General features: G+C 42.0%; 1 protein-coding gene across 4 annotated transcripts in view; it reads left to right on the forward strand.

Annotated features, from left to right (window-relative positions):
- numbl (NUMB like endocytic adaptor protein) overlaps positions 1-15988 on the forward strand; it is a 51156-nt gene extending 35168 nt beyond the window's left edge. For 3 of the 4 annotated variants that reach the window (XM_089013979.1, XM_089013978.1, XM_089013976.1), the window contains exons 5-9: positions 6663-6803; positions 8907-9114; positions 9713-9964; positions 10241-10408; positions 11241-15988. In XM_089013979.1, coding sequence (XP_088870105.1) covers positions 6663-6803; positions 8907-9114; positions 9713-9964; positions 10241-10408; positions 11241-12316 — 1845 coding nt within the window. In that variant the 3' untranslated portion in view covers positions 12317-15988. The remainder of the gene's footprint in view (positions 1-6662; positions 6804-8906; positions 9115-9712; positions 9965-10240; positions 10409-11240) is intronic. The other variant, XM_089013977.1, reaches the window with a different exon arrangement.
- The last annotated feature ends 8 nt before the right edge of the window (positions 15989-15996 follow it).

Here is a 15996-nt window from a genome sequence, read left to right on the forward strand (position 1 = left end):
ACATTTTCTCTCATTCTGCGCTCCTCTTGGTCCAAGGGGCTTGCTAAAAACTATTTAACTGGAGGAGAGGCTAAGACATAAATTTCGACTTTAGGAATGTCTGGTGACTGAGAGGCCTCCCGATGTGAACACAATTCACCGAGGGACTCTTTTCAAAGTTGAACGCATTTAAGCGCTGCAGAGAATAAAGACGAGAGTTCAATGGAGAAACGCTGTACGCGCTTTCTTTTCACATTCTAAGAAGACTGCACACAAACACATTCAAGCTTAAGGTCACAACTCCAACTATCCACCCCCGGCATGGCTTCCACCTCTGTTTCTCCTCTTTATCCTTTAATCCATATATGTTTAACAGCTGGCAATGAAAGTCCTCCATATAGCTGTGCAAATTATGCATCTTTTCAACCCACCTGTCCCCATCAATATGTTTATTTTACGATATGTATCTATATCTATCTGTATGTATGTATGTATGTATGTATGTATGTATGTATGTATGTATGTATGTATGTATGTATGTATGTATGTATGTATGTATGTATGTATGTGCGTGCGTGTGTCGTGCGTGTGTGTATATATATATATATATATATATATATATACAAAATAATGTGTATAAAAAAAAAAGTAATAAATAATGTGTATAAAAATAATATGTATGTGTGTGTTTGCGCGCGTGTGTATGTGCGCGAGAAACACAGAAAGGACAAAATAACAAAATAAATAGTTTTGCATCTTGACCTCATTCTTATTCGGCCACTTATCCCCCCAGGCTGCACAAGGCGTACAAATGTGACGTCGCGTAGTGGGCGGGCCTATATCATGATATCCTACTTCTTTATCTCCCCGTGGCTCTTTCCTTGCTTTGTCAGTCTCAGTCAATGATGAAGTGGCTGAAACACAGACTCGCATTTCTGTGTTGGTGTATGTGATCTTCATGACCTTCAATGATGCGCCACTAGAAACCGAGGTTTAAATTCTTTCCTGGAGCTCGATGGGACAAAGTCACATGTCCGTGCTGTATTCTTGCTCGTTGTTAGGACTCACATGGACACACACAGATGAAACTTTGTCTACGTCTGCGAGTAGCTCAATTTGGCCTTTCTCTGCACTTGACCGAGTTGTGTCCTATTTATAAGAGGCAATGCAATCTTGTGTTGTTTGTACATTGAAACAAAATCAGACATTAAAGAAGACACTCTGCTCTGCACTGGCTTTCACCTTCGTACTTGTGGCTCCCTGCATTCACTCACAAGCTGCATTGAACGGCCCCTTATATTTTTCTCTCTCTTTCCACTTTTTGTCGTCTCTCGTTCTCATTCACCATCTCTCTCTCTCCGTCGTCCACCCCTTTCTTTCTTTTCTGAGGCCAAGCGGGATGTGTGTTTGATTCCTCATGTCTTCTTTTGTCCTGTTCACGTGCCTCTCAGCTCTTGTGTTGCGCTTCCCTTTTTTGTTTTTTTGAAGTGTCAAAGCAAGGAACTCCGGGCCCCTAAATATACAATGAAGAAAGCGATACCCCCCTCTGAGTCTCCTCTGTAGACACTGATGCAGGCTGAATCAACCTTTCTTCGAAGGAATGGCGAGGGAAGGCAAACATCCCGCAGATTGAAAGTGTCAACGGTCTTTTCCCGACTTTTATAGGTAGGACAGAAAAGGCTTTTATGGCTCGGAAAGAGTGGACTTAGTATTGGATGCGTTTACTCAGCACTCCATTGGCCTTGACTCGCAGCCCATTTTGGCTAATCTGATGTCTAGGAAAAGAAATGTGCCATTCTAACTTATTGATGAGAACGTCTGTGTAAGCTCTCAGTCGTACAGGAGTGGTCCATCGATGAGAAGGTTTCTTCAGCCGTCATCTGTACAAAAGTGAAGGTTTCGGACGTTTCGCCTCCTATCCCAGAGGCTTCGTCAGCGAACTAAAGTCTGACTGGTCGTATCGGCCCCATTTATATATCCCTAATGTCCAGACCTGGTGGCGCCGGACACAGCTATGATAGGTCCCTACTCTCAGGTTGGAGGGGGCGCGGGACCCCCCCCTGTGGCCCCACTGATTGTTCCTACATTCCTGACTAACGATTGGCCTATTACACCCACTCCCCCCGGTATCACCTCATCAGCATAACGACCCTCATCAGCATTGCGAAAGTTGCCTAACCTGTTTTGCCTGAGCAGGCTATTGTATGAACGATCCAAATTGAACCTCACACCACCAGACCGGTTTAATGAAGGATTTTGTTGTTTTATAAGAATCGCCTCTTTTACCCCCCTTTCAAACCATCTATGTTCTTTCGCTAAGATTTTAACCTCATTGTCGTCAAATGAGTGGTTGCTAGCTTTTAGGTGCAAATGTACTGCCGATTGAGGCCCACTAGTATTATCCCTGCGATGTTGATAAAGTCTTTTTTTGAGAATTTGTTGAGTCTCCCCAATGTACTGCTCTTTACAATTTTCATTCTTACAATGTATGGAATAAACTACATTACTTTGTTTTTCATTTGGTAGCCTATCTTTTGGATGCACTAATTTTTGCCTTAACGTGTTTATCGGTTTGAAATAAGTAGGAATTTTATGTTGCCAAAGGACTCTTTGTAATTTTTCAGAAACTCCTGCAATGTACGGTACTGCTACTCCTCTCCTTTTAGAACAGGGGTGGGCAAACTTTTTGACTCGCGGGCCGCATTGGGTTCTAAAATTTGACAGAGGGGCCGGGCCAGGAGCATTTGGAGGGAGTGTTTGGGCCGGAAATACTCCGAACAAGTTATGTCCATAATTTATAAAATCACTTCAAATGACTTCGACTGAGCGTATTTTACAAAGATTCCACAGCATATAGCTATAGTTTACGTTTTAAGACTTGCGCTGAATATATGAAGTCTTGTTTTCGAGTTGATGACGATCCCCATGTGACGTCACGTTTGGACCGCCCTGACCGAGAAAGCGACATACAATGCATTTTGGGTACTTTGTTTAGTCTGAAAACTTCGTGTTAATCCGTGTTGATGGCGAAATTAGAAGGAAAACACATAAATAACGCCATGGTGAATCGTTGTGTGTTGCACCAAGACAACTATTTGATATTCGCTGACACAAATTCCCAGCTGACAAATCAGCCCATTTCCAACGGAGCTTGGGCGCAATCTTCTGCTTTTTCTGGGTGCTACATTGCTGTCATTGACGGCTCGAATTGATATGGGAGGACTCCTAGAATCAATTGCAAACATTTATGCTTTCCTCTTCAGAAGAACAAGAACAAGAAAACATCTTCTCCGAATCTGAAGCCATTGTTTTGATTCTCGAGCAACCTTCTGAAACTGGCCATTTCCGGATTCATTTTGAAGTCATTTTTATTGGTGTTTTTCATTTAACTAAAAATATCAGCCTGCCTGATTTGGGTATTTTAGATGCTATAAAACGTTTTTCTGATGTCAGTGGGAAACAAAAACAAAAAATGGTGCCGGTTGTCCTTTAAATGTAGTATGTACAAACCTCATAGCACAGTAAAAACACTACAACCCAATTTATTAACTGTCTTTCAAATGTGAAAAATATCCCTGATCAGTTAATAAATTTTTCTCAAGGAATATGCAAGATATGGCATTTACAAACTATTTCGCAGATACTTGGAGGAGGAAATGGAAATAGATTAAAATAACATATGCACTGTGATTTATCAAGATTGCGTCTGTTTTTAAGTTTCCATCGAAGGGGCAAAGAAATCAACATTTATTGAAAAATTGAATCACTTTCAACATTCAAAACATATTATTACACAACGAAATATTCAAGCTCAATAATACCTACTTGTGTTAAATTCCGCCAAATCATAGATGGTTTGTCCTGACCGCGCGCTCAACAAACTCCTCACTGACGCTCTCGCCTTCACGCGCTAACAAAACACGTGTACCGTCGCCGAGCACACAAACATAGACTACCTGCAGTTGAAATTTGCATACTCGGCTCGGCAGCCAATCAGAAGCCTGCTTCTTTCTTCCGGACTTTCGCAAGCGTTACAAAGTCGTGCAATTGCATGTCATTTTCCAAAATAGATGCACAGAACCTCAAACTAGAAGAAAGATTCAAAAGAAGCTAACAACATATGTGACGCTACAAAACGTAAATTTACATTAAACCGTGACTGTAAAGTGTACGTGAGACTTATGAAAGGGGCTTAGTGGCTCGTAGGAATCAATGCAAACGTTGCATTGTGCACCACAATGACAATCGACTACTGTAGCAAAATTTACAGCCATGCGCATTTGCCGTAAATTAAGCAAGGTAGCATTTGTAGTTGGTGCATTCTTGATTTAAAAAAAACCTTTATACTTTGTGACAATGTTTCTTAATGGGATTGGTCTCATTTTGCTTCAAGTTGGGAAAAATGGGGCAGGCAACTTTTCAGTTATCTGCCCTGTTGTTCGCTAGCTTTTTGTCATGAGTTTTAGACACTGTTTGTACTATAATTTGGGCAAGTTCGGCGGGCCGGATTGAAAAGCCTAACGGGCCGTATGTGGCCCGCGGGCCGTAGTTTGCCCATGCCTGTTTTAGAATCTTGAGAATTATTGGTTTCGTTCGCTATTCTTTCTTTCTGACATTTGTTGAATGACCACTGAGGGTACCCACAGTTAGTGAGTGCTCTCCTGATATGTTTTGACTCCTTTTCTCTACCTTCAGTGCTAGTTGGTATTAGTTTAGCCCTATGCTGGAGGGTTCTGATAACTCCTAGTTTATGTTGTAAAGGGTGGTTAGAGTCAAAAAGTAAGTATTGGTCAGTGTGCGTAGCCTTCCTAAAGACTTCTGTTTTTAGCGCTCTGTCCTCTTTTATAATTACTTTACAATCCAAGAAGGCTAGTTGGTTCTCTTGAATGTCCTCACGAGTAAATTTAATGTTGAAGTCTACAGAGTTGAGATGATCTGTGAAGGATTGAATTTCTTGTTTCTTAATTATGACAAAAGTATCGTCCACATATCTAAACCAGTGTCTAGGTTTTGTCCCTGGGAAGGATGTGAGGGCCTGTTTCTCCATCTCTTCCATGTAAAGATTAGCCACTATGGGTGAAACTGGTGAGCCCATAGCACAACCATGGATTTGTTTATAAAATTTTTCCCGAAATTGAAAATACGTAGTATTAAGGCAGATTTCTAATAATTGGCAGATGTGATCCGGTTTCAGTTTGGTTCTTTCATGCAGAGAAACATCCGCCAGCAGCCTCGTCCTCACCACTGAGACTGCTGCTGGGGTTGGGACAGATGTAAAGAGAGAAGTCACATCGTATGATGCCAAAGTTTCCTCAGGTTCCAATATGAGGTCTTTGATCCTCTCTACAAACCCTGTGGTGTTCTCTACGTGGTATTCTGTGTTACCAACCAACGGAGCTAAAATAGTTTTTAAATATTTGGCTACATTGTGTGTAGAGGAGTCAATGCTACAAACAATGGGTCGGAGGGGGAACCCTTCTTTATGTATTTTTGGCAGGCCATAGATACATGGCGTGGCCTCTCCCGGGTATAATCTAAAATACATCTGTTTGTCTATATGTTTTCCTTTCTCTAGCTTTTGGAGACAGTCAATCATTTCTTTCTTGTATCTATTGGAAGGGTCCCTTTTTAGTTGCTCATACGTGTTAGAATCACTGATTAACCTATTTATTTTGTCTTCATAATCCAATGTGTTGAGCAGCACTGTGCATCTGCCCTTGTCTGCTGGCAAAATAGTAATATTTTTGTCTTTTTGTAGAGTAGTTAACGCCTTTCTCTCTTCTAATGTTATGTTGGACGGAGGAAGTTTGGCACTACTGAGAAGAGCTGATATTTTAATGCGTAGATCATCTGCCTCTGCATACGAAAGTTTGTTATTTTTAATAGCCGATTCAGTAGCTGTGATATAATCTATTGTAGGTATAGTTTTAGGAGTCACTGAGAAATTTAAACCTTTGGTAAGTACCGCCTTTTCTGTCTCTGAGAGATCTCTGTCTGACAAATTTTTGATCCAATTCTCCCTTGCAAACTGTTCATACCTAATTTTACGCGTGTTTACCAGTAGCTGAGATTGTTTCAGTAAAAGTAATTTTTGAAATTTACCCTTTTGTCTCTCTTTGGTTTTGCTGTGGTGCCTCATATAACCGGATTTAGTAAATTCACACACTTCCTGATAGATTTTGTGGGTAAGATTAGTTTGTAATCGCTGATAATAAGTTTCTATTTCTGACTGTTTGTTTTTTATCTCTATGTTAAGTCTCCTAATTCGCAAATTTAGAATTTTCCTAGTATAATTTTGTTGCATTTTATCGGCTAAGTATCCGGGTTCCAGGGGTGCTTGCTTCAAGCATTTAGGAATTAACCGGCTCTGTCTACATCTAAGATTGAATCTGAGGTGGTTCTTTAAATCAGCTAATTTAAAGGTGGCCTTTTCTAAGTTACGTACCAGCAGAAGGATGTCTCTCCCAAAGTTGGCAGCAATACGTCTGTTATTGATGAGAAGGTTTCTTCAGCCGTCATCTGTACAAAAGTGAAGGTTTTCGGACGTTTCGCCTCCTATCCAAGAGGCTTCGTCTAACTTATTGTAGTTCCTGTCTGTTTTAATTTCAGCCAGAAATGTACCAACGGTAGATGTTGTTGACACGGAAGGAACATATGTAATCTGAAAATGTTGTGTTTTCAAGGACCTGATTGTGGACCAGACCATAGAGAAAGTCTCCTTCTGTGCCCCAGATCGAAATTACGACAAGGCATTCTCCTACATCTGCAGGGATGGCACCACCAGACGTTGGATGTGCCACTGCTTCATGGCTCTCAAAGACTCGGTGAGGAGGAGATGCTGTTAGCTGCTTAAAATCTGTAATTTGCTGCTGTGAAATGTAAATTATGCCACCGCGAGACAAATAGAGGCAAATCCATTCCAATCCAAATAGTGTGAAATGACAGCGGGGCAGCATGTTTTGAGCAAGTTAATTCTACGAATTGGGTTCGGCGAATGGGTTTCAGGGGTTTGAATGAACCTCTGCCATGGAGGTGAAGACACGCCCGACTCAGCATGTCAGTGAGTTATTCCACGCGCGCTTGGCCGTCACTGGCTGCAAACGATCGTATGATTCATTGCCTGTCCAATTATTGCCGCTGGAAATTTAGTTTGCTTCATAGTCAATGCGTGACCGTCGGCCATGATTGTACGTTATGCGCGGTTCATTTTGTGCACAATTAAAAAAGATACAATGAAAAAAACATTTCAAAACATAAGTATGGCTTATAATGCTTGCTTTTTCTAGCTTTAACTCATTCACTGTCATTCACGAATTTAAACTATGACGTAGAGAACCATTACCAAATTACTTGTTTTTTTCACACTTGGGTGCCGATAAAACACTGGCCATGGCCTCTAGCAATGTTTTTTTTTCGTTTCCACTAGAGGGCAGCATTTCACTTTTTTTCCATGTTATCACGTTTTTCCAGCTTCAGCTATTGTTAAAGCACTATATAAACCAAAATGTATTTCTTGCATTGCATTTTGGACAGCTACCCGCAGTTGAAGCTCATATAACCCCAGACCCATATAATTTAGGAATTAACTCTTTTTATCTGATGACAGAAGAGAGTCTAAGGTTTCTAACACTGTATTGAATGTTTATGTAATCCTAAAACTCAATATTTTGTGGGTCCTGGAATTTAAGTGACAATGACAAAAACCCTGGCACTGGAGTGGTGGACATATTTTTTGCATGTCTGGCAGTGAATGAGTTGATAAATGTATTTTTTTAATGTCTTAAAATTGTAAAAAAAAAAATATCGAAATATCTATCTAGCTTTACAAGCGCCTTTCTGAACACACAAGGACAATTTACAATTAAAAGAACAATACACAGAACAATAAAACCATAAATAAAATGATAAATAATAAAATAGCTGATTAAACCAGACCATGAATGCAATTTTATTCTATGTATTTTTTAATGTACATTTGAAGTGTTTGGGTTCAGTATCCCGAAACAAGCTTAAAGGACAACCGACGTCACTTTTTTGTTTTTTAACTGACACCAGAAAAAGGTTTTATAGCATCTAAAATACCCAAAACACGCAGTATATTTTTAGTCAAAGGCAAAACACCAATAAAAATGACTTAAAGTGTCCAAAATCTGCAAAAAATTGAGCTGCGAATTGGGCATTTTCAGAAAGTCCCGCCCCCATTTTGTGACGTCTCGCCAAGACGTCTTGCATTGCTTGTGAATCAAAACAATGGCTTCAGATTCGGAGAATATGCTTTCTTGTTACACATCCAGTTATGAATATGATTCAAATAGCTCTGAAGAGCAAAGCATACATGTTTGCAATCGATTAAAGATGGATTTGGGCCATTTTGAGGCAACATTGGGGGAAAATCTCTCACAAAAAAAGAGGCACAAAATGGCGACATCCTGTGGCCACCTCCGTTTCCACAGGCTGATAAATTCTTAAATGGCGCTTGGACGCCCTCTGGCGGCTTTTGGGTGCAACACGAGATCCCCAGACCAAACAACTACAGCAAAATACATTGACGTGATGGAAGGATAATGCGACAATGCGTCCTTTTCACGGTCAGCAGGCGGTCCTTTTCTGACGTCACGTGAGGACTCGTCACCAACTCAAAAACAAGACTTCCTGAATGTTCAGCGAGAGTCTTAAAACGTAAAATATAGCTATATGCGGTGGAATCTTATTAAAATACGCTCAGTAGAAGTCATTTGAAGTGATTTTTACAAATTATGGACACAACTTGTCCGGGGACGTCGGTTGTTCTTTAAGGACCACTGGTCTATTGTATTGCATGTCAAAATATGACTCACTTGAATCGCACTGGATGAAATCAAAACAACCAGTCAACACATCTGGTATCGTTTGAAGTTTTGAAGATGTTTTTCTTTCTGCTGCATTAGGGGGAGAGGCTGAGCCACGCAGTGGGCTGCGCCTTTGCTGCCTGTTTGGAAAGGAAACAGCGGCGAGAGAAGGAGTGTGGCGTGACGGCATCTTTTGATGCCACCCGCACGTCTTTTGTACGCGAGGGGTCCTTCCGCACCAATTCTGCCTGCAGTCAACACGGCAGCGGGAGTGAACGAGATGACAAGCTACCGGAAAAGAACAAAGGTGAGGACGTTGCACATTTTGAAATGTAATTGACAAAGAAATGTGATGGTTTTTTTAACTCATTCACTGCCATTTCCGAATTGTAAATATGACATGGAGCGCCATTCCCGAATTTGTTTGAGTTTGGTTTTTTTCTTGCTGGGGTGTCGATAAAACGCTGGGCAGATATCTGGCCGTGTATTTGTCCCTTCCACAAGGTGGCAGCATTTCACTTTTTTCCATGTTAGCTCTTTGTTCCAGCTTCAGCTGTTGTTAAAGCGCTATATAAACCAATATGCATGTATTGCATTGTATTTTGGACAGCCGTCCTCATTTCAAGTTCATATAACTCTCGACCCAAATAATTTAGGAATTACTCTTTTTTTTCTAATGAAAAAAGAGAGTCTCAGTTTTCATTCGCCGCATTGAATGTTTATGTAGTCCTAAAACTCAATGTTTTGTGGCTTCTGGAATTTGAGTGACAATGACAAAAACCCTGGTCCTGGAGTGGACACATTTTTGCACGTCTGGCAGTGAACGAGTTAATAAATCGCTTACTGTGTCTGTTGCCATGGTCACAAGATGTGTTTTGTCAATGACTCTACCCTGGTTCCTCCAGACCAGCCGTCTGTTCATGCAGCCCTCCCACCTGGTACTGCCTCCCCACCCGAGGGCGCAGCAGAACCCGGCGGTCCTCACGCCATCCCCCGCCGCCACGCACCCATCGAGCAACTGGTGCGTCAAGGCTCATTCCGGGGATTTCCAGCTCTGAGTCAGAAGAACTCTCCCTTTAAGAGACAGCTGTCACTTCGCCTCAATGACCTGCCATCCACACTGCAACGCAAGACCGACTTTGAGGCCAAGCACTCTGGTGAGGTTCTCGGAGCTAAAAACAGGAACCTACGCTAGGATTTATAGCATCGCCTTAGCCAATCCTGATTGCAAAACGACACGTGCTATGATTTCACATTGCATCTTATTACGACTGTCGTCCATCCAGGAAAAGACAACGTGAATCGATGAAAACCAGTATTTCTCTTGAATATGAACAGAGTTGCCGAGACTCCTCATCTCCTGGTTTCTCGCTCCCATCCTGTACCTTATTTTCATCCTCCCGCTTCCCTTTGATGTGGTCCTTTCTTTCTAGTACTAGAGGTGGACATGACTTTGTCCGGCGAAGGAGACATTAATGACCTGTGTAGCCAGATCAACACTTCCTTCACCAAGCCATCCGAGGACCCTTTTTCCAACCCGAGTGGTCAATCAAACTGCGTCGTGCTTCCAATCCTGCCTCCTCCCCCAGCGCCGATGCAAGGTAACAGGCGGTCGATTCAATTTTACATATCCATAATCGATTCCTGGCTGAGTAACTCACTGCCATATGATGTGCAAAAAGGTGTCCATTCCAGTGCCAGGGTTTTTGTTACTTTCACTAAAATTGCAAGAGAGAACATTGCGTTTTAGGACTACATAAATATTCAATGCAGAATAAGAAACCTTAGACCACAGGTGTCAAAGTCAAGGCCCAGGAGCCAAATCCGGCCCGCCACATCATTTTATTCGGCCCGCCAAAGCATATAAAGCATGTCAATCACCATGATGCTTGCTAAACTCCTAATCCATATTTCAAATTTTCCCATGCAAACCACAATAACGGGTATTATTCTGTACTTCTGATTTGAAAAGTAGTTATCCATTAATTTGTTGTGCGCTCTAAATGTAAAAGTGGAGGGGATTAGACATTTTAATGGTTTGTCCAATTTCATAACGGCCCCTGAGAGGAAACCGTAACAAAAATGACTTTGACACCCCTGCCTTAGACTCTCTTCTTTCATTAGAACAAAAATGGTTAATTCTTAAATTATATAGGTCTAGGATTATCTGAGGCTGAAATGGAGGCGGCTGTACAAAATACAATACATACATATTGATTCATATAGCGCTTTAACAACAGCTGAAGCTCGGAAAAACATTGACAGAGGTCTGACCAGCGCTTTATCGGCACCCCTGCAAGAAAAAAACAAAACCCGAGCAAAATCTGGAATGGTGCTTCACGTCACACTTGTCAATTCCTGAATACATTCGAGAATGGCAGCGAATGAGATAACTTCCATAAATGCCATCAATCCTTTGCTTTACCCCTTTAGCGACGTCTTCGTGGGTTCAGCCAGATCCTCCTCGTCACTCCCCTCCGGCGGTGTCGGCGCTGATGCAGAGTGGGCATAAACGTACACCATCCGAGGCGGAAAGATGGCTAGAAGAAGTCTCCAAGGCAGTCATGTCCCAACAGAACCCCCCAGGTCCCGCCATCCCCACCATTCCGGGTCCGCCATCTGTCTCGGGTCAGCAGACACCAAGTCTGGCGCCGGTGTCTACACTTTCCATGTCGAAGCCGCTCATCTCCGGCACTTCTGTTATCTCAGCTCAAGCACTGATGCCCCTTCCACCGATGTCCATCTCGTCGGTTCCCCTCATACCCGGACCTCCGATTTCAAGCCCCCCAATGTCTTTGCCTTCAATGTCCATTCCCACCATGTCTGGTCCAAGTATTTCAGGAGCACCACTGATCCAGCCCGTGGTCCCGGGACCCCGAGGTTCCCTCCCAAGCATTTTGCAGCCCTTCCCTTTGGCCTTCGACGCGACGTCGGCTGCCGTGGGCGCGTTCGCCGTCCAGCCCGTGCAACCGGGTTTTGTTCCCTTGCAAAACTACATGCCGGGCTTGGCGAGCAGTATGACCTACCCAAATGTCAGCGTACCCGTCGTCGGAATCACGCCTTCGCAAATGGTGGCCAATGTCTTCTGCACGGCCACGGGCTCATCCGGCACTGGCGCCGGGGTCGGAGGCTCGAAGGGCAGCGCTCACCACCCTTACTCAGGAGTGCCGACTGGGGGGTTTTCCACACCGTTTCCAGCCACCCTTCCACTTTCAACTGCCCTGAATGGGCTGCCGATGCACGGCAGCGCCTCCGCAGCCCTTCCCAACGGCAACTCCAACAGCGGCGGCAATAGCGGCAACGCTAGTAGCTGGCCGCCAGAAGGAAGCCAGCTGACTGCTCCAGTGACCAGTAATTCCCAAGACGATGAGCGTTTTGAGGCCAAGTGGGCGGCTCTGGAGAGCACCAACACCAAACCAGCAGCTCTGGTACCCGGAAGCAAAAATGCAACAGCTGCAGCCAATCCGTTTTCGAACAACCTGCAGAAGACTTTTGAGATTGAGCTGTAAAATGAGGAGCAAAAAGGAACGCTTTGTGCTAATTCAAGCATCCCTGATTTGAATGGTATACACAGGTCTTGAAAAATTGTGGCAGCCTAGCATCCCACCAATAGCTCTCTCGTGGAGTATCTACACCACAGGTGTCAAAGTCAAGGCCCGGGGGCCAAATCTGGCCTGCTACATCATTTTATTCGGCCCGCGAAAGCAAATCAATCTTGTGAAATTCCATGATGTGTGCTAAAATCCTAACCAAAATTTCTGATTTTTGGATGTAAACCACAATAACAGTCATTATTCTTGACTTCAGATTTGAAAACTAGTTCTTCGTTAATTTATTGTGCGCTCTATATGTAATATGTGGAGGGGATTAAACATTCTAATGGGTTCCCCAAATTCATAACGGCCCTCGAGAGGAAACCATAACTACAATGTGGCCCTCGGCAAAAATGACTTTGACACCACTGATCTACACCATAATGATGTTACTTTCTTGAGGCTCCAATGAGAGCTTTGCAGATTGTGCTGGGCTGCCACCGGGAGCTTTCTACATCTTTTTGTGTGATGATACAAATCCTGCCACATCACCGAGTGACCGCCTCTTTCCTCACTCTGTCTTTACTTTCTTTCAATGTCCCTTGTCATTCGGCGACACGCTCCGTGATTGCTTTCTTACAAAGGTGACATTCCAGATGCATTCCAATCCCGTTGGCTGATTTTGGCAGAATTTGTTGTGGGGAATGGAAATAATTCTTGCTTTGACTAATGTCCACATTGATGCTCTTTCTTGTTCATGGATGTATAGTGGATACAAAATGTCTCCACACCCCTGCAAAACTTTTTCAAACATTAACATGATCTCTCAAGACAACCCAATAAAACAAAAAAAAAGTTGAAGACGGGGAAGTAAAAATAAATACACGTGGTTGAATATAAATACGTTCCCGGTTTTGGGAGGGGGTACATACACACTTATGCAACCACATTGTCTTTAGTTGATCGTTGTTTCACTCTGACATGTTTTTTAACCGAGTTGTTCAGTTACTCGGTCACTTTATTGGTGGCAAAAAAATCTAACTTGGTCTCATTTTTAGAAAATGGCATTTGAAAGGGGTGTGTAGACTTTTTATATAGCCACAACCTAGGAAGGCTCACTGTTCAGTAGTAATGATTTATTGCCAATATGATTGTATTTGTTGTTTTATTTTGACACATTTTATTGATTTACTCAATTTCTTGAAGTGTTTCTTGGAAAGAGTTTTAATCCTGTATACGGTGAGACCTCAATTTACGAACTCAATTGGTTCCCAGACAGAGTGTGTCGTGCGGCGAAACAGCAAGCAGGTGGAAAGTTGATAAAAGTTCACTCAGCCAGATGCAGGAAGGGTATTGTGAGTTTTCTTTATTTGAAGTTGATATCAGTTTTCGGCAGACCTCAGGTAACACTGCTCTCCAGGTTGTCCTTTGTCCCTCTTCTTCCTCCTCCAAGTGACTCGCACAGTCTGGCTTTAAAGGTGCTTCACCTGAGCTTCTGGCCAATCGGGTCCCAGCGGCAATTGGCCATTCCCAGGTGGTTGCAATCACCTTCTCAGAGTTAATTAGTGGTCGCCCAACTCTACTGTTTTGGATGGGGAGAAATGCGTACCTTTCTCCCATCCAAAATCCAGAAAACACAAAATCATTTAACATTTCTTTTGGCATCATGACAGTGCGTAAGGCAAAAAGTGTGTATCTCAAAAAAAAAAAAAAAACAATCCCATAGGAAACCATTAAAATGGGAATAATCCGTTCCCGGGTTTCCATAAAATATACTTTTCAACTAAATAAGCCTTAAAAATACACACAACATACCTAATTCTATGTATAATAAATGTGCTATTGTATTGTAATGAAAGAAATACACTGCATTGTATCATAAAGTCACTTTATTTACATTCGCAATGGTCATTGATGGCTTGATGTAATAGCGTTGGCGGTCGAAGGTCAAAGAGAACTGCTGTTTGGAAAGAGAGGCACATTACATGAGGACTGTAATTAGAGAAATAAACCGCTGTAAAATAGTTTTATTTACCTTTTTGATGGTCGTTGATGGCTTGCTAGGCTCATAAGGCTCATAAGGACTGTTGTTAACTTAACCTCTGGTGCTGTTCGGTCGTGTGCTTCCGCCGAAGATCACTCCGCCAGCCGTGATGGGTGTGTATTATGAAAATAGTGCGTATTATAAGATTTAATTTTCAGAAATTTGACGTTTGTAAGACGAAAAGTTTGTAAGATAAGGTGTTTGTAAGTTGAGGTCTCACTGTATTTATTTTTGCTGAACTCTTAAGAAAGATCAGCGAAATAAACAGGACCACATAGGTTGGCCATCTATTTAATTGGGCAAAAAAGATGCAAGTCCAGGCATGGAACGGGAATCAAATCCCCACGGATGAAACGTATCATGTGTCGCCTCGCAAGTGTAGATAGTGGCTTGAATCATTTATTTTTCAGACAAATCAATAGAACTTTATTTTATCGCTTTTGGACATTTCTGTCGCGACAATGTTCAAAGAATATCCAACACAGACAGTTGGCAGACGCCATCCACCTTTTCCAGAATACTCAAGGATGACAAATGTGATGCACTACCTTCCCCATATTGACTGTTTTTAATTACAGGGTGGACAAGAATCAATATTGCTCAATTGTGTTGACTACATCAATCCGTTACGCTGCTTTTAAAGACAAAAAAAAATCATAGAGGCCGATGAGGACACGAATGTGTCCAAATGGATAGCAGGAAATGAAGAAAGGAGGAGCCGGGAGGAAGGCTTAGCAAGAACAGAGCAACGTGGTTGTTTTTCCATGAGAGCGAGAGGGATAAAGGAAAGGAATATGAGATGACGACAAGACAAGAGTGTGTGAAAATCTGAGAACAAAAGACACTTTTGTCGCCTTACCCGCGAAACGGAGCATCCGCCACCTCCATCTCCAAATCTTGCTCCTCCAATCCGCTCAAACTTATGTTGCGAAGAATCCTTTTTCGGTGTTTATTTTTTTCATTCCGTATTTACAGTTTGATCAGCAAGCTTTACCAAATATGCCAGACTCCTTTTATGTCGAAACTCAAAACGCCAGTTAGGCCATCAAGTCTTGGAAAATGTTTGGCACCATGAAGATCTATTTTGAATGGAGAACTTTTTTTAGGTGCTTTAAAACAGTGGAAATTCAATTACTATATGAAAAGTCACTGACAATGTTCCATTCTTGTTTTAGTAAGATTAATTTATAAAGCATTTTTCAATGAGGCAGTGATGCTATTTGATAGGCTGCTTTGTAAACAGAAATCATTTCAGAACGAGAAGTTCCCAATTATCAGGTGCTTTGTTTTCTTATTCAAATTTTATTACCCTCCCAGTCTCTACTCAACAAATCCAAGTATACGAAACAAGATTTTATTTTAACTATTTTATCGTTGGCTGAAAATATATTCTTTCACTGCACTTGTTTACACGACCTCTAAATTATATGTAGACTAATTGCAACAAAGCAAACTCAATGACCTCATGAACTAGTTTAGTGACATAACAGAAAACAGTGGAGTTTATTTTTAATCTTTATTTACAGATTTTTTTTTGTATTTAAACCTACATATTTGTATTGTAATTACATTGTACAAAAGATGAATAAAGTAATATAACACAACGCCTGTG

The sequence above is a fragment of the Hippocampus bargibanti genome, linkage group LG14, assembly GCF_051943395.1.
Source record: "Hippocampus bargibanti isolate YZ-2025 linkage group LG14, ASM5194339v1, whole genome shotgun sequence".
Classification (NCBI taxonomy): Eukaryota; Metazoa; Chordata; class Actinopteri; order Syngnathiformes; family Syngnathidae; genus Hippocampus; species Hippocampus bargibanti.